The sequence below is a fragment of the Paramacrobiotus metropolitanus genome, unplaced genomic scaffold (assembly GCF_019649055.1).
Source record: "Paramacrobiotus metropolitanus isolate TYO unplaced genomic scaffold, Prichtersi_v1.0 Parri_scaffold0000018, whole genome shotgun sequence".
NCBI lineage: Eukaryota > Metazoa > Tardigrada > Eutardigrada > Parachela > Macrobiotidae > Paramacrobiotus > Paramacrobiotus metropolitanus.
In genome coordinates this window covers 626,174-650,643 of record NW_026570238.1, presented here as the reverse complement: position 1 = coordinate 650,643, position 24,470 = coordinate 626,174, and the positions used below count along the sequence as shown (strand labels likewise).

Genomic DNA, 24,470 nt, shown 5'->3' with positions numbered 1-24,470 from the left:
TTTACAAGAACATACCCTAGCATGAGCACAGTTTTAGTACGGCATCATTATAGCCTGTATAGGTATTGTCATAATATTACTAAATACTGTTGTTAAAAAAACCGAGAAGTACCAGGACATCACCCACGATTACCTGTTCCGAGCGGTCGGCGTGGAGACAGTGGGGCCACTCGGACCGGAAGCCTCCCGGCTGATTAGCGAAGTGGGCAAAATAAAATGGCAGGAAACAGGCGAGAAACTTGCAACGGAGTTTTTTTTTTGCACCAGAGGTTCAGCATCGAAATTCAACGTGGAAACGCGGCATCCATCCTGGGAACGGCACCGGCCTCGGCTAATTTAGATCAAATGTTCTCTATAATCCGGCCGCATGTTTCTGCTGTTTGTTAATATTACGACGTGATGTTTCTTTTGTGAATTGTAATCTTGTCTTCGTATTCGATCAATAAAATGGAGCATATAAAAATACTGTTTAGTACTTAATATTTAGTTTAGTAATATTATGGTATTGTATATTCGTATGACCCGGTGTGTGTTCCAGGGTAATGTTGTATTAAATAATTTTCCAAACATGTGCTTAACGTGGTACGATAGATATTAAATACTTGGTAGTTTATGTTCTTTTTGTCTTATTCTCGAGTAGCCTTTCTCAACGTGTATAACTTATAAGCAAGTACGTAAATATCTATAACTCCACGCACTTGTAGAAGCATTTTTCATTTACAGTTTCCTTTAGGCTGCAAGCAAATTTGAAATCGGTTGCGTCTAATAGTCCAAAACCTGTTTACTGTAGAAGTAGAAGTACTGCTGCTGTCCTGATATATGGAGTTTAAAGTTCGGAATTCTTCGGCATTGCGTTCATATACGGCTAATTCGTTTGCAGCCTATAGTGTCACAACCAAACAGCAACGAGTGTAGAAGGTAGAAATGTGTGGTATTTGATGGCTCGTATACCATACGTATACATTGTAGTGATTGGCTTGGACTTTTTGAAGATATTACTTGATTTTCTGTAGAATTTTTAAAGCGCGCCAGTATCTGCTCCAGATTGACGTTCGTATTGCGATTTAATTGAACGAAGTCCTTGTTATTGACCTTGTAGATCCGAAGTAGTGAGAATCACAACTAATGTTTGGCGCCCTGGCTTTGTTTACAGTTCTACATATCTATATGTGGTGCTTGTAATGTTGCGTGGAACCCCATCAGATCTGTGAATGTTATATGTAGGGTTTCGAAGCGTTTGAAGTCTTTCGAGTATTCGACTGGAGCATAGAGGTTTTCTCTCTCGACTGCTTAACCGGGTCGTGAAGCAGAAAAGTTTCATAATGGCCGCCAATACATCTTCTTTGCCATCGCCAGGTTTTCTGGGCCGCGACTCACGTCAGTATGCCGACCTTATTAGAGAAATGCAGTCTCGCATTCTCATTATCGACGGCGCAATGGGAACCATGATACAACGGCACACTCTTTCGGAGCAGGACTTTAGGAATGCCGCATTGGCTGACCATCCAACGAATCTCAAAGGCAACAACGACCTGCTTTCCATTACGCGACCCGATATCATTTATGGAATACACCGAGAATATCTGCTCGCGGGTGCGGATATTGTGGAGACCAATACTTTCAGTGGGACAAAGATTGCGCAAGCCGATTACAAGTTGGAACATTTGGTTACTCGTTTAAACTTCGAATCGGCACATCTGGCGAGAAAAGCCTGCGATGATGTGGAAAAAGAGTCTGGGAAAAGGCGGTTTGTCGCTGGCGCTATCGGTAAAGATTTCCTATATACCGATACACTGCCATACAGTGTTCGTGCTTCAAAACTGTATTAACTTCCAATGTGTCCAAACATGCCCAGCAGCACTTTTGATTTTTGAGAAATATATGGTGCATGAAAACCTATGTGTAATTGTGACTTACGAGCACATTACATACTGATATATGATATTCATACAATGATACATGATATTCATACACGTTAATACGCTATTTTCATTTTTAAACATTTTTTGTCTTACAATTAGGTCCAACAAATCGAACACTTTCTATCAGCCCGTCCGTGGAGAAACCGGAATATCGCAATATAACTTATGACGAACTGGAAGATGCTTATAAGGAGCAGGCTAAAGCTTTGTATGATGGCGGAGCGGATTTATTTCTTGTTGAAACCATTTTCGACACCGCCAACGCACGAACGGCTCTTTATGCCATCCAGAAGCTGTTTGCGGACGGCTACAAACCCATACCTGTATTCGTTTCGGGTGCGTGAACGTTGCAACGGTACTTCTACGGAGTCTGTAATGCCGGCATTTAATAAGGCGTAAGAATCGTATCGCTGATTGCCTGAAGTCAAGTCGGTTACCGGCGCAAAAACTGCAAAAATCGCCGGTGCCGGAAGCTTGCGGCGGCTGAAGTGGTTTATAATTTGTAGTCGTATGTCTAGGAGTGTGTATGGAAGCTATGTACTTACTTCATTCTATAAACATGGCAAATATTACGCTATCAACAAAAGTTTTATTATATTTTAGTTATTTTTGTTAGTCCCATTTTGTTACTACAGCTTGCTTAGACTTTTGAAGTTCGTGAAATGTGATCTAAAATATATTCAAATCAAAGTCAAAGTTTTGAAATTTTGGTAAGCAGCACGCACAAAGTTCTTGAAGAAAAAACAAAAAAGCATTGTTCGTTAATTCAAACAGGACGAATCAATATTTAAAAAATTTTCCGACGACTGAGAATTGAACTCAGGACCTGACGGTACCTACAGATGAGATAGCAATCAACCTACAGCCGTCCGCTCTGCCAACTGAGCTATCGTCGGTTTCTTAAAGTTAGTTTGTTTATCTGTCGACGCATTTGCATTTTCAGGTACAATTGTTGACAAGAGCGGTCGTACTCTAAGTGGTCAAACAGCTGAGGCCTTCGTCATCAGCACCAGTCATGCGAATCCGTTATGCATTGGTCTCAACTGTGCACTGGGCGCCGCGGAGATGCGTCCTTTTATCGAGGACATCAGTCGAACGACATCTTCCTACGTTATTTGTTATCCGAATGCCGGACTGCCCAATACATTTGGCGGTTATGACGAGACCCCGGAAAAGATGGCGCAAGATATTGCCGGCTTTGCAAAAGACGGCTTCGTGAATGTTGTCGGCGGATGTTGCGGTACAACACCGGATCATATCCGCGCCATTGCAAATGCAGTATCGGGAATAGCGCCACGTGTTCCAACAAATGAGTTTCAGCAAGGCTTCTTGTTGCTGAGTGGTCTTGAACCGGCACGGATTGGTCAGAATACGTTGTTTGTCAACATTGGTGAACGTTGCAATGTAGCTGGATCTAAGCGATTTTTGAAACTTATAAAAGATAATAAGTTTGAAGAAGCACTGGATGTGGCAAAGAAGCAAGTGGAAAGCGGCGCGCAAGTGTTAGATATAAATATGGACGAAGGAATGATCGATGGAAAAGCGGTAATGATACAATTGTTAGCGTTAGTTGTTGAAATTTGCAACTGTAGTAATGAACTTCATCTTCGTTTTAGGCTATGACAAAGTTTTTAAATTTAATCAGCGGAGAACCCGATGTAGCCAAAGTACCGCTGTGTATTGATTCCTCCAACTTCGAAGTAATTCTTGCTGGTTTAAAATGCACGCAAGGCAAACCGATTGTGAACAGCATAAGTCTCAAAGAAGGACCGGAAGATTTCTTGCACAAGGCCAGCATTATTAAAGGCATGGGAGCAGCCGTGATTATTATGGCTTTTGACGAACAAGGTAAGCACAAGGAAGTTGTTTTGTGCCCTTTCATAAAATATCCGTAACCTGCTGCGTTGTGTTTCGATTGTATTCGCCTAGTGAAAAACTGCCGAACTTTGATACTACAGTAACATGTTTGAAAGACTTTACTGTTCAAGTAAATACGGACAGTGTCGCCGTTTTTATTGATATTCGGGTTTTTTGTTCTTTGTAGGTCAAGCAGCCGAAACTGATCGCAAAGTAGAAATCTGCACTCGTGCTTATAATCTTTTACGGGAAAAATTGGACTTCAATCCAAACGATATCATTTTTGATCCGAATATTTTGACGATTGCCACGGGCATGGACGAACACGCCAATTACGGCCGTTACTTCATCGAGGCCACAAAAATCATCAAACAGACCCTTCCGGGAGCGCGCGTCAGTGGTGGCGTATCTAACCTGTCGTTTTCTTTTCGCGGCAACGACGTCGTCCGCGAAGCCATTCACTCGGTATTCCTGTATCATGCGATTCGTGCGGGAATGGATATGGGTATCGTGAATGCCGGTGCTCTACCGATCTACAGTGAAATTGACCCGAAACTCCTGCAATTATGCGAAGATTTGTTATGGAATCGAGATCCGCTTGCCACGGAAAAAATGTTAGCTTTTGCTCAAGGATTGTCCAAAACTGGCGAGAAAACAGAAGATCAGGATTCGTGGCGGCAAATGCCGGTAGAACAGCGCCTGGAGCATGCGCTGGTAAAAGGCATTGATGCCTTTGTAGTCCAGGATACGGAAGAGTGTCGCCGCAGAAAAGATCTCTATCCGCGACCGCTGAACGTGATTGAAGGCCCTCTTATGAAGGGCATGTCCATTGTGGGTGACCTGTTTGGTGCCGGGAAAATGTTCTTGCCACAGGTGATCAAATCGGCGAGGGTCATGAAGAAAGCTGTCGCTCATTTAGTGCCGTTTATGGAAGAAGAGAGACAGGCAAAGATGAAATCACTGCTGGAAAAAGGTATCGATACAGAAGCGCACAGAATGTTCAGACTATGTTATATGCAATGATTGGTGATTATGCTAAAATGTGAAAGGTACTACTGGAGTGTACTAGTACTATTCATGTATGCTAGAGTGCTGCATTTGTTGGGGATATTAAATTAGTATTTTTAACGAATTTGAAGACAGCTATATTATAACGCAGTAAAAAAACCATGTTCAGTGAAAGTTGTGATACGTTAACCTTTTGATGATCTTACGCGCAGGTGTGGATAGTATGGAAAAGTTGTACCAAGGGACGATTGTGTTGGCCACAGTGAAAGGCGATGTACACGACATCGGGAAAAACATTGTGGGTGTCGTTTTGGGCTGTAACAATTTTAAAGTTATCGATTTGGGAGTGATGACCCCGGTGGAGAAAATTATTGAGATAGCCATAAAGGAGAAGGCGGATATTGTGGGAATGTCGGGACTGATTACTCCCAGCTTGGAAGAAATGGCCCACAATGCTTCGGAGTTCGAAAGACTGGGATTGAAAATTCCGATATTAATTGGCGGCGCCACGACCAGTAAAACGCATACGGCGGTTAAAATTGCTCCAAAGTATACGTCGCCAGTGATATACTGTGCCGATGCATCCCGCAGTGTTGTGGTGTGTAGTGCTCTACTGGATGAGAAGCAGCGGGATGATCTGGTTTTGGACGTGGGTGAAGAATACGAAGATTTGCGCGAGGAGCATTATGAGTCACTCGCAGATAAAAAGTATTTTTCGCTGCCGGAAGCTCGAAGCCACGCACCGAAGCTGGATTTTTCGTACATTAGTAAGCCTGATTTCATAGGAACGAAAGTCTTCACGGACTATCCTTTGGAACGCTTGGTTCCGGCCATTGATTGGAAACCATTTTTTGATATGTGGCAGCTGAGAGGAAAATTTCCAAATAAAGGCTTTCCGAATATTTTCAAAGATAAAGATGTGGGTGCCGAAGCGAAAAAGCTTTATGATGATGCTCAGATTCTACTGGATAAAATCGTTAATAAGAAAATTTTAAGAGCCAATGGTGTATTCGGAATTTTTCCTTGTAAACGAGAGGGAGACGATATTATCATCGGTGACAAGGAAACGATTGTGCTGAACACATTACGTCAGCAAGCCTATCGTGATGTCCATGACAAGTGCTTAAGTATTGCTGATTACATTGCACCCGCTGCGCTCAGTCTTAGTGATTACGTGGGAATCTTCGTGGTGTCGGCTGGGTTCGGTGTGGAGGAAGCGTGCAAAGATTTAGAATTCAATCTGGATGATTATGATTCTATTATGCTCAAGGCGCTGGCTGACCGGTTGGCGGAAGCCTTTGCGGAGGAATTACATTTACGAGTCCGCAAGGAATTCTGGGGTTATTCGGAGGAGGAAAATCTGAGTGTGTTGGATCTGCACAAGGTGAAGTATGCCGGGATCCGTCCGGCATTTGGTTATCCGTCGTTGCCGGATCCGACGGAAATGGCAAAGGCTTGGTCATTACTGGATGTGGAGGCGCAGACGGGAATTAAACTGACAGAATCGTATGCCATGCTTCCCGCTGCGACTGTCTCAGGGATTTATCTGGCACACCCGCACGCGAGTTATTTTAGCGTGGGTAAAGTAACCAAAGAGCAAGTTACGGATTATGCGGGACGTAAAGGTATCACAATTAAGGAAGCAGAAAAATGGCTGTCGGGAAATCTGTCGTATTCGTGACTTTACTCATTAATTTAGTTTTCGGATAATTATTCCGAAATATCTGAAGGTTGGTAACTGGAGATTAAGCGTGATTAATTAAGGGTTATTTGCTGTGTTATTAAGGTGGAGGGTTAATTGCTGTGTTCCGTTTTCTTTCAATGGACTAATTATTGGCCGGAAATCGCTTTATGAATTAAAAAAATTGTGACGGTCGGTGTCTTCCGAAAATTCTGTATAACATCCCAAATTGTTTCGCTTGTAATTAAAGGAATTTCTTTTCAGTGCGATATTGTGGAAGGCGCAGTTTACACTGCTGACATTTATAAAAATTGCACAGGTATTATTTTCCATACGGCAGTTAAATTCCAGTGCATCATAGTAACCTGTCACCTGAAGATCGACAGTTCATTTTTAAGCTTTCTGTTGCGCCTGTATTTATTTCCCTAATGCAGCACCGCATTGAATTTGCGAATGACACAATTACCGGAAATCAATCAATATTTAACGAGAATGCATGCAACTGCATTACGCTCTGTACATTGGTGATTAATCCATAAAGGAAATTCAAAAATGCTCACTTTTCTGGTCACGTCCACTCCAAATAATCACCAGTGCAATCATTAACAACCTGTCTCGTTCTCGATGTGCACGACTGTGACATTTCCCACCGTAGCCGGCTGCTGTGGAGACGATGCACTGGACAGGGAGCGATACAATCCGGCATCCGTTGAGCATAAGCTGGATTTTGCGCTGTGTTTGCGGGTAGACGTTTTGGCTTGTTGACCGGAAAATCCTGGGGACATTTTTTGCATATTCTTCAGCTTACGCTCCATTTTTACAGCTTCAATGTCAGCCTTGCAAGAAGTCCAGGATCCACCCCGACTGGAACGCACTACAAGCAGTAAAACCAACGAGCAGAAAATTGATAAAATCACCACCGTATTCAAGATGGAATCCCCTTCCTCATCCGAATTACTATTATAATCGTAGTCAGAATTGGTGGTATTGGTAATATTTAGTGACGGTATTTCGGGAAATGCATTGCGGACACACAGTGCTAATTTGGTCAATCGTTCCAGAAACCCGGCAGTCTCAGGATCAGGAGACAGAGTGACTGTATCGGATTCGAAAAATTCCTGCGATTTATCCATGTTGTACTGTTGATCAAGATTGATTTGGAAATATTGTTAGAATGCTGGGACTATTTACACTAAATGCCACCCAAGTGATGTTCATCAACGGAAATTGTGTTTTCAAATGTTTCTTGATGTCAAAGAGACTTCCGCTGGAAATGCCGGCAAAAATCAATCATAGTAATACGTACTGCACAAGAAGATAACCAGCAACAGCGGATGCGGTACGGTACATATATGATATATCTTCCTGGATTCGTGTTTGATGCGCTGGATGAAATACGGTTTGTGGAGTTAACTGTTTGTCTTGCCGGAAATGCAATCGGTGTATTACTTTCGGCTACTGCTGAGGCTGCAGCCAATCGTTGTAGTCCATGATAATCATCGGGTTATACATACGGAAACCAATTAAAAGATCAGTTTGATTTTAGATTCGAATTTGACATTCATATTGATTATGACCAAAGGCATTTATTTATGCCATAATCTAAGCTAGCTACTTAAGCAGCACTATTCGAAGGGCAGTGATTTTCTGGAGCCGTATGATCCGTAGGACCGTATCCATAGGCTATATAACAAATATCTAGATAACAAAACTAACTTAAAAAGTTTAATATCCGAAGGCTGGTGTAATTTCCGTGCGGTACGTAAAAAAAATTCGAAATACAAACGGTTATTAGGCACAAGCGTACGCTGTAACGCGACTGGAGTAGTGTATCAGACTGTCCAAATAACCTTAAAATATAAACATTTTGCTGTTGATCGCGTCGGTTTCATTACCAAGAGTTAATAAAACTATTTAAAGAGCAATATACTATATTACCTACTGAAGTTCGCAACAACCGGTACAATTCGACTATAAGTACCCTGTTACGTATACAAACTTAAAAGCTGAAGAACAAAAACGTGTTGCTATCTTGTAAAGCAGCTCATCCTCATAGACCAGCTCGCTCCTAGTACAATAATTGTTACGTTTTTCATGTATCATATGTGGTTTTTATCGTATTGTCTACCTTAACAAATCAAGCTTATCACAGTAACTAATTGTAGCTGCGGCATCACTAATTACTTTTAAAAGTAATTAGTGATGCTGCAGCTACAATAAATTTATTGTACAAATGCATACTGAAGTTATATAATACCAGAAAATAGATAGTAAAATTTGATGTCGAGAATTCATTAATTTTCTGTGACAAAGAATGTTCCTGTGCCCTTAATTGTGCTGGAAAAACACAATTTCTACCAAGCATTACCTACAATGTACAGTCTGCAAATCTGCGCCCCTGCTTTGAGAGTCACATACTGATGATAGATACTACAGTGTGATCTTCTTTCACTTAAAAAGCTGTTTTACGACATCTTGAATTTCTTATAGCAAAACGTTTCATACGTACTGCAGAAGAACTGGCGTGTTTATTGGCCAACTATTTGTAGCTCGAACAATAGTCACCTATTAAGAACTAATAATTTGATTTACTAATTAATGCCCGCCAATCAAAATTACGCCACAACGTTGTACAAGGAAAGTATAAAGGAAGTTATAGCACTAATTCATGGCAATCTGTACAAATTATAAGAAAGCAAAATACAAAAGAAATTCCTTTTAACTGTTTTGATGAGTAAATCTGGCTGAAATCAAGTGGCGGTAACTGTCCGGATGAGCGAAAATCAAGTGTTTCCGCAATTCTTCTAAAGTTTGGCCACAATGCTGTCGGCAGTGCTCTACCGGGCAAACAGTTATGAAAACTGGATTAGGATGCGAAGCTGAGTGATCGTGTAGGAAGTGCCGTTTTAGGTAATACATATCCCTGGCAGGAAATAATCTCTCGCTGCATCCCGCAACGGGACAGGGAAGCTTCTGTTTTCCAGCCTGTAATTTGCAAAACTGTATAGTCAGAAACAGTGTGTAATTTTATGAAATAACATCGGCATAATTTTTCTCGCAAGTTTTCTAGCGATATATACTAGTACTGTATTTACACGATATTAAGGGTCAGTGGAGCCTCCGAGTTTTTACGATTTTAAGGTTCAGAGGAATCCCCTGGCCTGCCCGCATATTCGTCGGCTCAATTGATGTTAAAGGAACCGGTAGCTAGTGTGGGAGGTCCAGGGGAATCCTCTGAACCTTAAAATCGTAAAAATTCGGGGGCTCCACTGACCCTTAATATCGTGTAAATACAGTACATTCACTGTATATAGACCAGTATCTGTGATAAATACGTAGTATGAAATCGCAAATACAAGTATATACTTAGTGTTACATTGGTATCTCCACTGTTTATTTACAAGGCATTCTTAATACGTATCGGATATTGACCGTTTAAATTAACGGTGAAGTTATATTACTAGTTTTTCAGATTTTGTGAATTGTATTACTAGCACATTGTGTTGCTCATTGTATTATAACAGTTTTAATACTTGTGACCTCTACTAGACATTGGTTATATGTCATGTGCTATACTCACATTGGGATCGCCGGGAACGAGAACACGTGTGCAAGTTGCACCTACAAGTCGAAGTAATTAATAGCTTCTTGAACATTATAACCCTTGTAAAGCGTTAAAAAAGAGCAGAGTGATATACAGGTGGTTTATTGTATACACGTAACAGTACAGTCCAACAACTACTGTAGCAGCTTGCAGTTTGGAAGCTGCATATGGCATGCCTAACTTTGCAAAAACCAAACACGGTCATCACTTTCTCTAACAATATAAATGACAACCTGTATAATTTCGCCGGTAATCGCTGCGTATCATTTAAGAAAAAAAGCGTTTACAAATGCGTGTCATTTAAGAAAAAGCAAGTAATGAATGCATCCAAAGTGGAATTTTAAAATTAGTAGTTGATTTGATGATTAAATTTTACCGTACCGGTATCAAGCGGAAGGATTTCACAAAACCACGCATTTGATGTGGATGCCGAGACGTTTGGCTGGTTTTCTTCGCTGACGCTAACTGCAACCTTTTTTCTCCCGGAATCATCGTGTGCGCATCAACATCGCTGACCGGAACGGAATTCGTGATATCTTGCAGAGAAACTTCCGCTTTAGCCATCACAACTCAGGAAAAATGATCCCAATTAAGAAACTTGTATTATGAGATTCAGGGAACTGCGCTTGCGAAACACCGTAAGCTGCCAGCAGAAGGTAACAGGGCAAATGATCACGGAAATATCGTCATCGTTTTCGCATCCAGCTGCAGCTTTGGGAGGAATACAACTGTGGATCTGGTTACTGCTGGTTTTGATGCTGTACATATCGGAATATCGCGAAACTAACATCCTCATGCGGGATATTTATACTCCATATAGGCATCCCTGTCCTAAATACAATACATCGCCAGATTAGTAATATGCAATGTAAGGATAAGAGGAACCTTTTGTAGTAACATTGCCAACAAATTATCGCTGATGACGAGCGAACATTGATCTTTTACAACCTTAAATCCCAGAGCAAGGAACGCGCAGTATAACATGCGTTCTACTAAATTGCTAGACAAACTGTTACTGTCGAATATCGCAAACTTTCAAGTTATCCTTGCAATAATATTTACTAGTAACATAAATACTACAAGTACATTGTACCATGCATCTATCGACTTAATGCTGATTGTGAGCTTACTGTTATGAAAAGTTACACATGCAGCAACAGGATCGGCGAACAAGAGACTGATAATTTGTTCTGCAAAAAGATCATTCTATCATCTGTATCAGCAGTCAACCGCAAATGAAATATAAGTACTTACCATAGCTACTGATTACAATATGTGCACAGACATCAGTCGTGTAATTCCAAAGCCGCAGTTAACCTGAATCGACAATTACCGACAAACCCCGTGAAGAACCGGTGTGACAGGCTTTTATTGCAAGTTAATTATTCACGGCGCGATAAGAACCTGCAACATAAAATTAACACGTTAAAATGGTACTCTGATTTCTCGCGCTACGCTGGTCTTGACGCTGCCTAGGGTTTTGCTAGCTCCGCTTAAATGATAATAGTGCTTTTGTGCAGAACGTGTCGACTTCATCAATTTTTAAGAACAGCGAATATTACCTAAGGTCATATTGACAATGCCTCGCAGTCGAACTGCAGTTTTATCAGCTGCAAAAAGTTACAAGTTTTTAAGCCAACACATCAGCTAAGCAAGTTACATACGGCAAAACATACTCCAAAATGTTTTTGAGTTACAGGCTCTTCCGTAACTCGATCGTAGGAATTAAATCCAGATTGCACTCAGCACAACAAAACCCGTATTACAGCCCTGTAGCAGCATACGCAAGGATAACACATTACAATTTACATAATCTCAAGGAAACTTATCCGTGCGCATAATTCTCCAGATTTGTATTAGCGAATGAAGATCAGTACTTCTTCATGCGCTACGGCATATTAATTTTATTTTCCTTTTGCTGCCGCACTCGCGAATGAACATGGATTCCGGCAGTGCTTACTGGTTAGTACGAGTATTTATCTGTCTCGCACGGAGGTAACGCCGAAGAGTAAGATAACGAAAACATCTGCAAAATTTGCAAAACACAAAAACAAATGTAGCACAATTTCTAACTACAGCTACGCAGTTGAGATAAACTTATACAATTAGGAGATGCAGATATCTGACAACATTAATACTTCTATTGCTAATAACATGAAGTTTTCTTGATGGGCAATAATAATTAGAATTATTTTTCAGCGCTGACGTTTTCCACCTGCAATGTATGCAAAATTCCATCTACCGCATCAGGATGTACAGTCTCGAATGCGGAAAAGGTTTACCCAGATCGATGCGCCATTTATACCTACTAGTTTCGCCAAGGTGAGCAGCATGCCGGCATGGACAACGATATATATCGATATGGACTCCACTTCAGTCAAGATGCTTTCGGGATTAAATGGTGCAAATAAGCTATATTTCGTAAGTAATAACTAACTGCCGTAGTTTAACTTCCGTATGTTTTAATAGACTGCCTAACAGTGCCTGTTGATCGAAATCAGTTCAATCAATCAATTCTTTTATTGTTAGCTTGATAGGCACTCACCTAGTAATAATTATAATTTACTGTTACTGAAATGTAATACCACAGTAATACTTGCATTACTCGCAGGTCCAAGGTTAATAATACCGTAATAATTCTTGCAAGTTATTTAACAACAAATAACACGTTCTTGTTTTTCCACATAATTTACGTACGAGTGTACCAATACGATATATATTCGGCGAATTCCACTCTTAAAGCAAAACTAAAATTTTAAATTACACATTAACTAAGTACTCTAAAGTGGGAAAGCAATTTTTGCAACATACGTTGCCAGCCCGTCTTAAGAACTCTCTCGCGTAGCATCACGGCATCATTCATATCTAGTAAAACTTTAATTCAAATCATGGATGAAGCTGGAAAGCCAGACAAAGTCCAAGGCAACGATAAGGTTTAAAGCTAGAAAGATGAAGGGACTAACGAATATATATCCAGGACCCCAAAAGAAAGCAAAACGCTCGACATTCAGCACATGATTGCAATTATACAAAACAGATTGGACAAAATTTATAATAAAATCACGCACAGAGTAAAGAGAGCTCCTTTTTATAATAATAAAAAATCAATACTACGCAAAAAATATGGTAAAAAAGTCAGACAAATAAAAATTTTAGTGGCAAGGCAGATATAATAAACCATCCCTTGACCTTACTAATATGAAATCAAAACCGGTTCGTAGACACCGTTGAATCCTGAAGCACGCTCTACTGGGACTGGTGTTCAGTATTCATCATCATGAGAACGGGGATTGCGCATCATGGGGTTGTGGTGTTTCAGATTGTCGGAATGCTGCCACTGCCAACAAGTTCCGCAAAAGTAATTGAAGCACTCCATGTCACGACAAAAATACGGTCCCATTTGTGAGGCGCACACGCTGCATACTGAATCCTCCAGGAAAGGGTCAATCTGGATCTTCTTGCTGAATTTTTGCGTCCGAATCTCCACAAATGCCGCACGGATCGCTTTAACATAACTCTGCGCACAGTTGAACACCACGCGGCCAGATCCGATCGGATACTTGTACTTATCTAAAAAAAGTCAACGAACTGCTTAAATAGTTTAAAACATATAGTAACTCGAGTTGACCAACCTAGGTAAGCAATACCGAAGGATCTATATGACAAAGTTACAGCACACTGCATCTGTTAACAATAACTTACACTTCCCTGCATATGAACTACAAGCATACTGCATTGCCCAATTTCAGGGATCCACAAGTTAGGCTTCACAAACGGAATCCCAAAAATTTAATCACCTGTGCTTCTACGGTTAACGGACTAACCTGTATCGATATTAGCCGTCACGACGCCACCAAACAAATCGTTCATAATGCGTGCCAGCCCTTCTGCATTCAGCATTCCATGCAGACTACCCACAAAAACTGTCTTGGTGCCGGAAGTCGAAATGCAGCCCGGATGAACGTAAGTGGAATCGGACAACGGCCATGGAATGATCTGCACATCTTTGCGGCGCAAACGAGTGCTGCAGACCTTGTAGTAGTAATTGCGGCCGCCTCCAGTGGGACTGGTGTCCACTGTACAGTTACTCAGCAGAGCCCGCACGGAGCGTTCGTTGTCGAAGATAATGTACAGGTAACCTAACAGAAATGTCGGTTAAGGTAGTAATTCAGCTCCAAAAAAGTTAAACTGCAACCTTTAGAGTTTCGTCCCGGATTTTCGTGGTAATTAGAGGGCCATTCCACTTTCAACGGTCCATATTTTCCGAAAGCCGCCGTCAGATTAGGTTCGGAAATATCCCAGGGAACGCCACCCAAAAATACCTACAAATCGGAAGTGGAAAATAAAATATGCAGAGTCAACAGGTTGGGCCAAAAACTGATAGGCCGGTGATGCAGGTAATGCATTTAAAATCACCTATGACAAAAATGCTCCCGTTTTGGTACGCCGGTATACGGCCGGCTTCCGAAATAATAAACCCAATTACGCTGAAAATGGAAACTTAGTGTACCTTGCAGGAATAAGCAGAACCTTTAGGAATTCGTGCCGGCAGCATACCACTCCACACGACAGTGGGATCATAAATGGATGCCGCCATGCGGTACGCATGAGCCTGACGCTCGACATTGGCATCGCCGGCCCAGCGCTGATCCTTCGGCATCATGTGCTGCTTATGGCCGCCGCGGAATCCCGCCACACGGGCATACTGCTCCACCATCAAAGGACTGCCACCCGATGCACACCCGCAATACCCGGAATTTCGTCCTGAACACGCCGCAATGTGATCGATCTGCTCCGGCGACTGATGCGAATAGTTGGCATGCATCAGCGCCGGGGTCACATTCTGCATGGGCACCGACACCGGTCGACTGATCGGGGATGATACCGGCGAATAGGAAATCCCATGCTGTGCCAAGTTGTAATCGGGAACCATGGCCGCCTTACTGCGCAGTACAGTCGGCGTCGGACTGCGTGAAGCGTTAACCGGAAGCCGACGCAGAGACTGACGTGGCAACGCTCCCTGATTGATGATGGTGCGCATGTTTCCGGAATTGCGACGGCAGTCTAAATTTTCCTGAAATTCAGAATGTTACAGCTAAAACGTATATATGCTTATTCAATTATTCATATTATCTACCACGGCGTTTTTTGCGATTTCGCATTTCTTTTCTTGAAGTGGAACAAAGGAAGTAATAATATTTCACACACAACGTTAGGACAAAATTAATTAATTCGTAAAATGTCGATCTTCGTGAAATTCTTTCTGCTTTCCGGCTTTCCTAATCTCTTTCGCAACGAACATTGTCAGTGTGCTAAAGCAGCTAAACTGTTGACTAATGGGACTCACTGAAATACGTATTCCGTAATTAGTTAAGCCTCACCTGTCCGGCTCGCTCCAAATTCGGCACGTACTGTCCACGGCGAGGATATCCACGAGTGGTAGGGCCGTCAATTCCTTCGTTAGCTGCATTGTAATCAGTCCAGGAAGCTGCACTAACAGGACCGGAACCGCTTAATGGAGTAGAGCATCGTTTAGGCTCGAAAGTCGACACATTTGAACCGGTAGAAAGAAAAGCCGCATCATAGTCACAGCTGGTATCCAAAACAGACTCTTGACCAACTTGAGATCCATCTAAACTACTTTGATCTTCAAACATGGTTATAACCTTTCCGACATAGGAGCAAATGCAAACTTCGACACTTTGCCCCACCTTCGAAAACTAAAAAGGAACTAAACGGTTAAAAATTCAATCTGGCTTCTTTCCTAATGCCAGTCAGTTATGTGATGCAGGTCTATGCAAATTTCGGTATTTCGTACAGCAAATAATTTCACAGAAAACGTACTAGTACTGTCGCTAATTGGCCGGCGCGCCCGTGTATGCATTACGCATCGTACGCATTATATATAGCAAAATAACAGCCACAGAGAAATGGGAATTTCCGACAACGTTTTGGTGTAGCTACTAATTCTAAACAGGTAAGTGTGTTCTTCCGTGTTATTTTGCTTCCTTCAGAATTTCTCTGTTCCACTCACGGACGCGATGACGCACAATAATCAAAGCGCTCCTTGTAGCAGGTCAGTGGTACCTGGGTAGAACGTCTCCAGCTTAAATTTGACAAATTAATCGCGAATGGATAACGGCATGTATGTATATTGAAATTTTTTATGCCGTTTGCTGTAATACATGAATCCTTGAGCCGAAAAAGAAGGGAATTTAGATTTAACCAGAAAATAATTTAATAAGTAAAATACGAACAAAAACGACCGATAAAACCAACAATAAAACTAAAAGAGAACATCGATAAAAAAAAACAGAACAACTGTGTCGACTGAACAATAAAACCATCCAGACATGCTGTACAGGTATTCCTACATTATAATTTCACTGGTCGCGTGTTATCGTGGCCATGTCGCAAGTTTTGAAACAGTTTCAACACACAGATACGCCTCGCGACTTCCGGGAAACTCTATTAAACACCTTAATTCCAAAGACCCCATAGCAAAGCACATCGAAAAAGAGGTACAATCCGATAAAGCAGAAGAATGTGATTGCCCAGCGAATGGATCGGACGCCGAGATAACGTTTCGAAGCGGAAGCAGCACTACGCAGAGAGAGTGCAATCTTGGCACGCAGCAATGGGAGGAACTGTGATCTCTTCGATACGCGCTGCTCTTTCTCCAGTGCCTGCAAACCAAAATCTGTATTTTCAAATAAAACGACAACTGAATATATTATATTACGCTTCTTTCGTAATTTGTTACCGATTGCTGCAGCGCCAAATCAGCAATTTGTTTGTGGAGGTCGTTGATTTCTGCTTCAGTTTGGTGTAAACGTTGCTCGGAGAGGGTCATCTCCAACTCGTAGTTGTTCAGCTCCAGTTCACGGACTTCCAACATTTCTCGAAGTGAAGCCATTTGATTCTGTTCCTGGAAGTAATACAAAACAACTTTTGTTGAAGCAATCTATAGATTAACTTTAGGACACAGTCCATCTAAAGTATAGTCAAAGTATGCGAAATCTAATTGTCGCACCTGTTCTAATTCTTGATTCAGTTTCGCAATTTGCGAGGTTCGATTCTCTAAATATAAAAGCTTCTCCTTCAAGTAGCCAGTGTCATCGGATGTTGTAGCGCAAAAGTCAGACATTTTAAAAGTTCACTGCATGCGGAACTTAATGCCAATCTTTATAGGCTTGCACGCCAGTACAATGAAAAATAATTCAACTGGCCACAAATGTATCGATATGGCGCAACGAATCTGTTGTCCCTGTACGGCTGTACCCAGTTTCCTCATGATATTCACATTACTACATTACTATTCACATTAGTACTTATTATTCTTTATCATTGATAATGTTACCGATATACAGGTACTGGTCGCATAACAGTCGCGGGCCAGCGTGGCCCAGCCAGCGGTCAATCTATGTATTTACACCTTTATATTATTTATTAGTAATTGCCTGTGTATGGTTACTTATGTATATAGAATATAAATAGTTATCTCCCTGTATTATGCAATCGGATCGATGAGTCGATGCATGACTACGATTGCCGGCTAAAACAAATAAATTTTCTTTGTTTTTGCTGGATGGATGGTTTAAATTAGCGGACAGCGAGCAAATATAAGTAGAAGTGTTTATGTTTCCAGGCTGACCAATATGTTGTACTCGTCCGAACAAAAGTTCGTTAGCTATTTTACTACTGAACAAATTCGTATTACATAATGATAATACACTCATCAATATTAACCATCGTGTCGCATTTTACGATGATAAATTAGTTAACAGTTAATTGCTCCGTTATTAGCACAGCACGTACTGCAACAATATATTCCTTATGTGGAAATACTGCTGTCGCTTGTGCAGAAATATAATTGCTGTTACTATGGTACATTCTTACCATCAACCCATTGCGCTGCACTGTTTGCGGCGCAATTTCTAATTTTTTCCATATGGTGTGTCATGTGTAGTGTACGTTGGGACATTTTGTTACACTCATAACACAAGGGTCATGTAATTCCTGGCAATTTACGAAGGTAGCAGCTTTACAAGTTTCACTTGGGACGTTTTTATCGAGACAAATGAGCCAAACGTCTATTCGTCTAAATTCAGATTGCAGTATTGGCTTTAAATGTTCCTGTAAATCGGAAGTTGACGCTTCGCGGCCAAACTTACTCGCAGTGTGCGCTGTATGCGTTCTTCCAGAAACCGAATCCGGTGACACGCAAGCAATGGAAAAAGTCTGTGGCGTCTATGACTGCGGTTATGTTACCTTCGACGATAACCGTGAAGTAAATACCCACCAGTTCTCCAGTCTGATAATTAAAATTATAATGCGCAGGTTTCGCTTTTGTGCAATTTTTGACATTTATATACTTGGAAAATAAGATCATGGTGCGAAAGTCCTCGGAAAAGACAGTAGCCGTACATCACTGCGGCAAGCGTTACACTACTGTACGCATTTTTCGATTTCCCGCAGGATTGTAGTAACCACACGCAGCACGAAATAGCGCAGACTGGGTATGATCTAGTACATTTCACCATAACGGGAACCTCTGCAAACAGTGGATTCACAAACACCGATTTTACGTTTTCCCTACGCGATCAGAAAGGTCATGTTATCTGCCATTTCCGCGCAAGGGATAGAATCACCCATACGATTTTATCCGTAGCACTGCAGGAAGCGGAAAAGCAAGCGCATCTGCTCAGAAGCCCCAATCTTGTATTCTCCGCCAAAATCTTTGAAGGACTTATCTTAATGAAACCGCAGTACATAGCACTGTTCAAGGACCGCATGTTCGCGCAAGGACATGGCAGTGCTGTAAGATTTTTTCCATGTAAACCGACATTTTTTATCCTGACACTACCCGATAGTTCAATGCGGTGTTTATTCCTTATAAGGTAGCGAAAAATCCCAAAAAGGAAGCAACCTTATGTTGCTCCCTGGATGAGTTAGAAATTCGCCCTTATGGAAATGACGGACGCGGAGTATTTCTTGAAAGAAAGCAATTTTGGAAGAAGCGTACCAGCATTTATTTATGGTTTATCACGCCCGAGGAAAGGTCACACTTTTTTGCTTTAACTACTTTTCCCCATCAACTGGACTCCGTTGCGGTTTTATCCAACCAGTGCACGGGAGCAAACATGATGAAGGCATTGAATCAAGAATGTAATCATCACCTAATGAAATTACCTGAAACTGAAAGTAATAAGGACGCCCAGGATAACAGAGCAAGCCAAATGCACAGTGAATCCCATCAAAAATTTGAAACCGGTGATTACAGTAGTATAGAAAAAATTGTTTAGTCGGATTATGCAATCCACATCATCGGTCATTTTTTACCAACAGCAATAGCTACTAATAATTTGTGATTTTCCTCACTAATAATTTGTGATTTTCTTCCAACTTTCCAGTGTTTTTAACAGATTAAAGTTATGATAAATTCATAAAAACATTACTAGCAATTCTCTGAAGCGAGTGCGGTTCTAACTTTCTGTTCTACCTACTTAACGGAGTTTGCCCAAATCTGTTAAAGATGGAAACTGGCCGGAACTTAGCAAGCGTGCACTGTAAACTAAGTTTATTTTCCGATGCAGGATAAGCCTTGTAAATCTTCATTCCGTAATAGTTATACTGCCATTCGAAATCGTTACAGGTTTTAAAAAGTCATAATTGTGTCAGACAGATGAATTTTTGAATATCCTGCTCATACTCGCATATCGATCAGTACACGTTTTTAAGCACATCGAAAATTTTATTGAATACAAACTCCACATAAGAATACTAAATAACAACAAAAATGAAAATAAACCTTGAAAATGGTATGCTCCAGTACTGGCGGTACATAAGAAGCTCCTTACGGGTCGTAACCGTTAATCCAAATCAACTGCTTAACTATGTACAAAAACCTCAAAAATAAAAACTGTCCTTAGGCGTCTTAAGGAAAACCGTTCCGAACGTTGAACTTTCTCATTAAATATAATAAATGAAAATAAATAGCATAATATAACAATCGTAATAATTAATACTCACAAAATTCGTGAGCAAATGCTTCACTGCCATTCCGTTGCAACAAACAAGCTCCAGCCAAAACAAACTTAACCGGTCACTTAGACGAACCAGGCATCCAATCCGGAAGGATCCCAGACAGGTCCAACTCTTCCATGTGCATTGTGCTGACCGGTAGCCGTGCTCATACCAGATGAAGAACGGCCAGGCAATCTAATTGTTTATATAATTATTGTAATCATATTTTCATAATCATACGAAAGTTTAGCACCAATACATGTAGGTATGTCATACAACGTACGGATTAGGCCAAGCCGCTGTGTTATTTCCCGTTGACGTTCGGGTGGACTGGTCCGCGATGGACAGATTGCCCAAATGCTGTAGCAACTGTGCGTTCATGGCTGACTGATCTCGCTGCATTTCCAGTGCGTAAGACAAATACGGATTCGGCGGACGAATCTCCGCATTACCGCCTCCTCGAACCACCTGTCAAATTCTATTATAAGTTAAAAGTACGGTGGCCAGGTCTTTATAAAGCAGGACGCACCACAGGATTACGATCGTCCTCCTGGCTTGAGGCTCGCGATCGCTGAGCAGAACCAGCGGAGTGGTGTCGCACCATGCCTTCGTACATGAGATCAAAATTCATTGGATTGCCCAGTTCAATCGGGCTGGCGCTCTGCACACTGCCGATGTCCGCGCCTTGGAAGTGGTCGTACTGACCTGCAGATGGTTATTATCAACACAACAAATTCATCCCAAATACCTGTAAATTTATGTATTTAATATTTATGCAGAAGGACGTGACTGGAATTAGGTATTTATGAATAAGCACGCGACTGGAACACTGCACCAGTAGAAAGAAGTGTGGGACAATTATCGCATGCTGGATTAATTAATGCAACAAAATAGGTAGTTTGATATTTACAGCATTGCACTTAGTAAGTACTTACGCAAAGAAACCGGCTTCGGGGTGGCGTCGTTTACCTAATGTATGGACATAATACATTGATTAATAAATTGTATATTGTCTATATAGTATAATTTTTATGATGTTTTATCCGGTTAAATTTACATTTTAAATACTTACTTCGATTTGACGACTGTGGAATACCTTGTGATGCAGCAGCATTTTAGCCTTGTTGGCATCGGCTTCCGATGCCATCGTAACGAATCCGAACCCCTAATAAAAGAAAGCCGGCAACTGTTAGCCGACATCAGTCAATGCTATAGATAAATTTGTCAACACACTACTGTTGTCACCTTTGAGCCACGGTCGTTGAAAATGATTTCGGCGTCCACAACAGGCCCGTATTTCTGTCGATCAGATAAAGCGTTACACGGAGTCACTGCATGCTGGCTTTTACAGCAGTAACGGCTTAACGTTTAACATTCTATTACACCGCGGCATCAAACCAAAACATTTTTTTCTCTCAGTTATCAGTCGCTGACTCACGCTGAAAATCTGCTTTAGATCTTCCTCTCGAAAGCGAAACGGGATATTCGACACGTGCAGACGCTTTGGGCGGACACTGTTTGGCAAGCTGCGCAGAAACGTCTCATCTTCCACAAAAGGTCGTTTTGGAAAAAATCGTATGCGTATCCCTAATAAAAATATGCGCAAACAAAAGCAGATCAGTTCCCGCTATCAAGCAGCAGGCTTTGACCACTGTGATCGCACGCAGACACAGTGAGTGAAAAGCAAGATGGCGGCCAGAGCCATCAGGTCATGACTCGCATGTCACAAGAGGGCAACAAACAAAACTCATTTTAAACTTCACTAACTTTAACTAATAATCGTCGCCGCTTCATGGGCAAAATTAACGGGATTAACTTTCATCGAAACTTAAAACAGAAATGCCTGCTTATAACATAGCCGCTTATTTTCTAAAAACACTTGTGTATTGTGCAACAGCCGTTAATTACCGTTAACCAGCAGCAAACAATTTCGCAATTCGTGTACGATGCAGCGATAATCTGGACAGTTTTTGACATCGTAACTCGTAAGCATAACTTGTTTTCAATAAACGGGTTCTAATAGTGCAAAGCCGGCATTCTATAACTTACACGTAAAAATGGAAATAAAAACACTACGTACAGAGTACTGTACCTGGGATGAGCTAGATGTAGTGCGCGAGGAATCACGGACAAAAGCATTTCCGTTGCCGAAGGACTGTCCGCTGCCCGAAAACAACGATCCTGATCGATTTGTAAACGGCATGGGGGTCTCCATGCGGTGAAGAGTTTCGCGCATCACCCCGTAATTGTTTCCCTCTTCCAAACCTAGAAACACCGCATCAGTAGCGGAGACATGACGATTGTCATCCCGAAAACGACAAGCCTGCGGAAAAACTGAAGCCGTTGTCATTCTTGAATCAACTACGTTTATAAAAATAAATAAAAACGACAACAAAAACTTTTTAATAACTCGTTCTTTGAAAAAATTATCTCCGGTCCGGAAGAGGTTAACATACAACCGTTAAGACTAGTGGCCACCTAACTAAACAGTCTAAACGATAGAAATCCTTTGCGCAACTGCGCATGCCTGGATACTACGGCTAAAAAATTTACAACGGTGCAGAATTTGAGATCTTGACAAAGAAGAGCTTTAGTCATACCATTGTACTGGCTCGCCATTGGTCACTGCCCAGTACGGTCACTCAAAAATACGTGCACGGGTTAAGCATACGTACAGTACTTTAATACCAGTTTAATAGCTCCCCGATAAGTTAATTTACGAGTATTACGTACAACTCTCGGTATACTCGGGCAGACTGACAATGAGCCAGCCAGCTTTAAGGATACCTTGTAATTAATTTCGAAGTTGAGAAAACCATAGCAAATTGATATTTGGTTTGTATTTTGTTTTCGCGGTGGAGTGACACTGCCCAAACATCTTTAAAAGCACTGCATTTGCGATTATTTCTATTAACGATATTTAATTATTGGCAATCCGCCCAATTAACAAAAGTTGCAGACGCTGGTACACTACATTATATTGACTATATGAAAGCAACATTAATTGTAGTCTAATGATGCGGTACGAAATTTTGGAAGTGCAGTACAACAAACACTAAGCTACTGCAAGCTATTGTTAACACTAATTATCAATAATTGCATTACTTACCTGCATTATGCCTAGTATACAAGTGTCTAAAAAATTACTATGTATTAGTGCTGTCGCAGTATTGGATCGGAATACGCACTGAAATCTAATTATGCTGCCTTTTAAGTTATAAATAACACAGATTGACATGTTGCGATGCGTACGGTCCCGAAATCACTTCGACTGCTAAGGAAATCGAATTTAATAAATTTTTTTATTCTAATTTGCTCCGGTCCTAAATTAACTTCACTTATAAGTGCAGTTAATTTAGGTGCTGTAATTACAGCATTTACAAGTTAGACTTACTTTGGGCAATCCATAGGAGATCGTTTATCGAGCGCACTTGATTATGAGGTAGATTCGTAATTGGCCTGGTCATTTGTGGGTGTAGCGCTATTCTTGTCCGTACTTGTATAGGTCACAACAAGCCCGCACCCTCACATTAATTATTAGCGTAGCTATGCACTAATACACCTATATAAGTTTTCGTTTATTAAAGAAATTTATTCAAAGAGCCGCTACACCGGAAAGTTGTGGCACTATTCAAAGGGCAAGTGCCCGCATTAATGTTTGAATACTAGAAGTCTACCGTTTTGCATCGTTACGCCAAAACGATACAGTGTAGCGGTTTTGATGATGAACCAATCCAGATGAAAATCGCCAAAGTCTGGCTGTATAACGGACAGTACGACATAATTTTTTTTGCTGAACGGCAAAGAAGAGTGCAACTCACACTCCCTGATAAAAATCTCGATTTGTTCCAAGCATGGGAATGTCTTGCTGCGTTCCGCGTCAAGTAGAGCTCGCTTATCGCAAAACTGTTGTGCCTCAATCGGCGCCGGTGATTACGCCGGTACCAATATGCACACTGACTCTTTTTTCTAAAACTTGCATCACATCACTGTGTCTAGCTGCGAAGATTGTAAAAATATCTATGCTTCGAAGCATACAAAAACTTAATATATCTATTACGGTACGGTACCTCCTTAATTGGTACAAATGTGGATTGGAACTCATGCCGAAATTGGAACTTAATTGGAACTCATACCGAAATTTCTGGATACCTTTCGATATCTGTTGTCAGAGACCGCTCACTCGAGGCGGTAGACACCTCTTGTGGCTTTGCTCTGTCGCCCGCCCGCACATGGCTACTCCATTCGTGCCGCGCTATTACGCTGCTTACTCAGCGTATACTTTGTCTACGCTGACCAATCAGCGCATTTCTCTGCACTCTTGGGGGTGGAGCCCTGCGCCTACGGGCGATTCCATGCTTTGCCGCATCAG

General features: G+C 41.4%; 6 protein-coding genes, 2 long non-coding RNA genes and 1 other non-coding gene across 11 annotated transcripts; 3 read left to right on the top strand and 6 right to left on the bottom strand.

Annotated features, from left to right (window-relative positions):
- Positions 1-861: 861 nt before the first annotated feature.
- On the top strand, positions 862-6,793 carry LOC129585962 (methionine synthase-like). Its single transcript, XM_055478919.1, has 6 exons — positions 862-1,767; positions 2,022-2,258; positions 2,866-3,467; positions 3,539-3,770; positions 3,967-4,752; positions 5,000-6,793. Exons 1-6 carry the CDS (start codon positions 1,323-1,325, stop codon positions 6,466-6,468), a joined length of 3,771 nt encoding a protein of 1,256 aa, XP_055334894.1. The 5' UTR covers positions 862-1,322; the 3' UTR covers positions 6,469-6,793.
- On the bottom strand, positions 2,721-2,818 carry Trnay-gua (transfer RNA tyrosine (anticodon GUA)). Its single transcript has 2 exons — positions 2,782-2,818; positions 2,721-2,756 (listed from the first exon to the last, which is right to left on the bottom strand). It is a non-coding gene; the product is annotated as a tRNA-Tyr (tRNA).
- A 58-nt stretch (positions 6,794-6,851) lies between the features above and the next one.
- LOC129585964 (uncharacterized) lies at positions 6,852-7,849 on the bottom strand. The gene has a single exon (XM_055478921.1). The coding sequence runs from the start codon at positions 7,599-7,601 to the stop codon at positions 7,071-7,073; it is 531 nt and encodes a 176-aa protein (XP_055334896.1). The 5' UTR covers positions 7,602-7,849; the 3' UTR covers positions 6,852-7,070.
- Positions 7,850-8,990: 1,141 nt separating this feature from the next.
- LOC129585965 (uncharacterized) lies at positions 8,991-12,329 on the bottom strand. Its single transcript, XR_008690086.1, has 6 exons — positions 11,635-12,329; positions 11,327-11,476; positions 11,203-11,262; positions 10,454-10,903; positions 10,049-10,089; positions 8,991-9,453 (listed from the first exon to the last, which is right to left on the bottom strand). It is a non-coding gene; the product is annotated as an uncharacterized LOC129585965 (long non-coding RNA).
- Positions 12,330-12,930: 601 nt separating this feature from the next.
- LOC129585963 (cytoplasmic polyadenylation element-binding protein 1-like) lies at positions 12,931-15,877 on the bottom strand. Its single transcript, XM_055478920.1, has 5 exons — positions 15,454-15,877; positions 14,583-15,146; positions 14,268-14,394; positions 13,897-14,211; positions 12,931-13,642 (listed from the first exon to the last, which is right to left on the bottom strand). The coding sequence occupies exons 1-5, from the start codon at positions 15,727-15,729 to the stop codon at positions 13,335-13,337; spliced, it is 1,590 nt and encodes a 529-aa protein (XP_055334895.1). The 5' UTR covers positions 15,730-15,877; the 3' UTR covers positions 12,931-13,334.
- LOC129585966 (uncharacterized) lies at positions 13,163-15,282 on the top strand. Its single transcript, XR_008690087.1, has 3 exons — positions 13,163-14,206; positions 14,274-14,469; positions 14,590-15,282. It is a non-coding gene; the product is annotated as an uncharacterized LOC129585966 (long non-coding RNA).
- Positions 15,878-15,979: 102 nt separating the features above from the next.
- Positions 15,980-17,448, bottom strand: LOC129585922 (uncharacterized). 2 transcript variants are annotated; one of them, XM_055478842.1, is made up of 3 exons: positions 17,106-17,448; positions 16,836-16,994; positions 15,980-16,758 (listed from the first exon to the last, which is right to left on the bottom strand). In XM_055478842.1, the coding sequence occupies exons 1-3, from the start codon at positions 17,217-17,219 to the stop codon at positions 16,504-16,506; spliced, it is 528 nt and encodes a 175-aa protein (XP_055334817.1). In that variant the 5' UTR covers positions 17,220-17,448; the 3' UTR covers positions 15,980-16,503. The 2 variants fall into 2 exon arrangements, with proteins under 2 accessions (XP_055334817.1, XP_055334816.1); XM_055478841.1 differs by having other exon boundaries at positions 15,986-16,758; positions 16,836-17,000; positions 17,106-17,444.
- Positions 17,449-17,993: 545 nt separating this feature from the next.
- Positions 17,994-19,618, top strand: LOC129585884 (uncharacterized). Of its 2 annotated transcripts, XM_055478779.1 has the most exons (4): positions 17,994-18,107; positions 18,184-18,362; positions 18,551-18,892; positions 18,973-19,618. In XM_055478779.1, the coding sequence occupies exons 2-4, from the start codon at positions 18,303-18,305 to the stop codon at positions 19,375-19,377; spliced, it is 807 nt and encodes a 268-aa protein (XP_055334754.1). In that variant the 5' UTR covers positions 17,994-18,107; positions 18,184-18,302; the 3' UTR covers positions 19,378-19,618. The 2 variants fall into 2 exon arrangements, with proteins under 2 accessions (XP_055334754.1, XP_055334753.1); XM_055478778.1 differs by having other exon boundaries at positions 18,000-18,362.
- Positions 19,619-19,821: 203 nt separating this feature from the next.
- LOC129585849 (uncharacterized) lies at positions 19,822-22,448 on the bottom strand. Its single transcript, XM_055478730.1, has 8 exons — positions 22,191-22,448; positions 21,537-21,725; positions 21,344-21,397; positions 21,171-21,263; positions 21,034-21,067; positions 20,628-20,803; positions 20,382-20,566; positions 19,822-20,293 (listed from the first exon to the last, which is right to left on the bottom strand). Exons 1-8 carry the CDS (start codon positions 22,446-22,448, stop codon positions 20,182-20,184), a joined length of 1,101 nt encoding a protein of 366 aa, XP_055334705.1. The 3' UTR covers positions 19,822-20,181.
- Between the last annotated feature and the right edge of the window lie 2,022 nt (positions 22,449-24,470).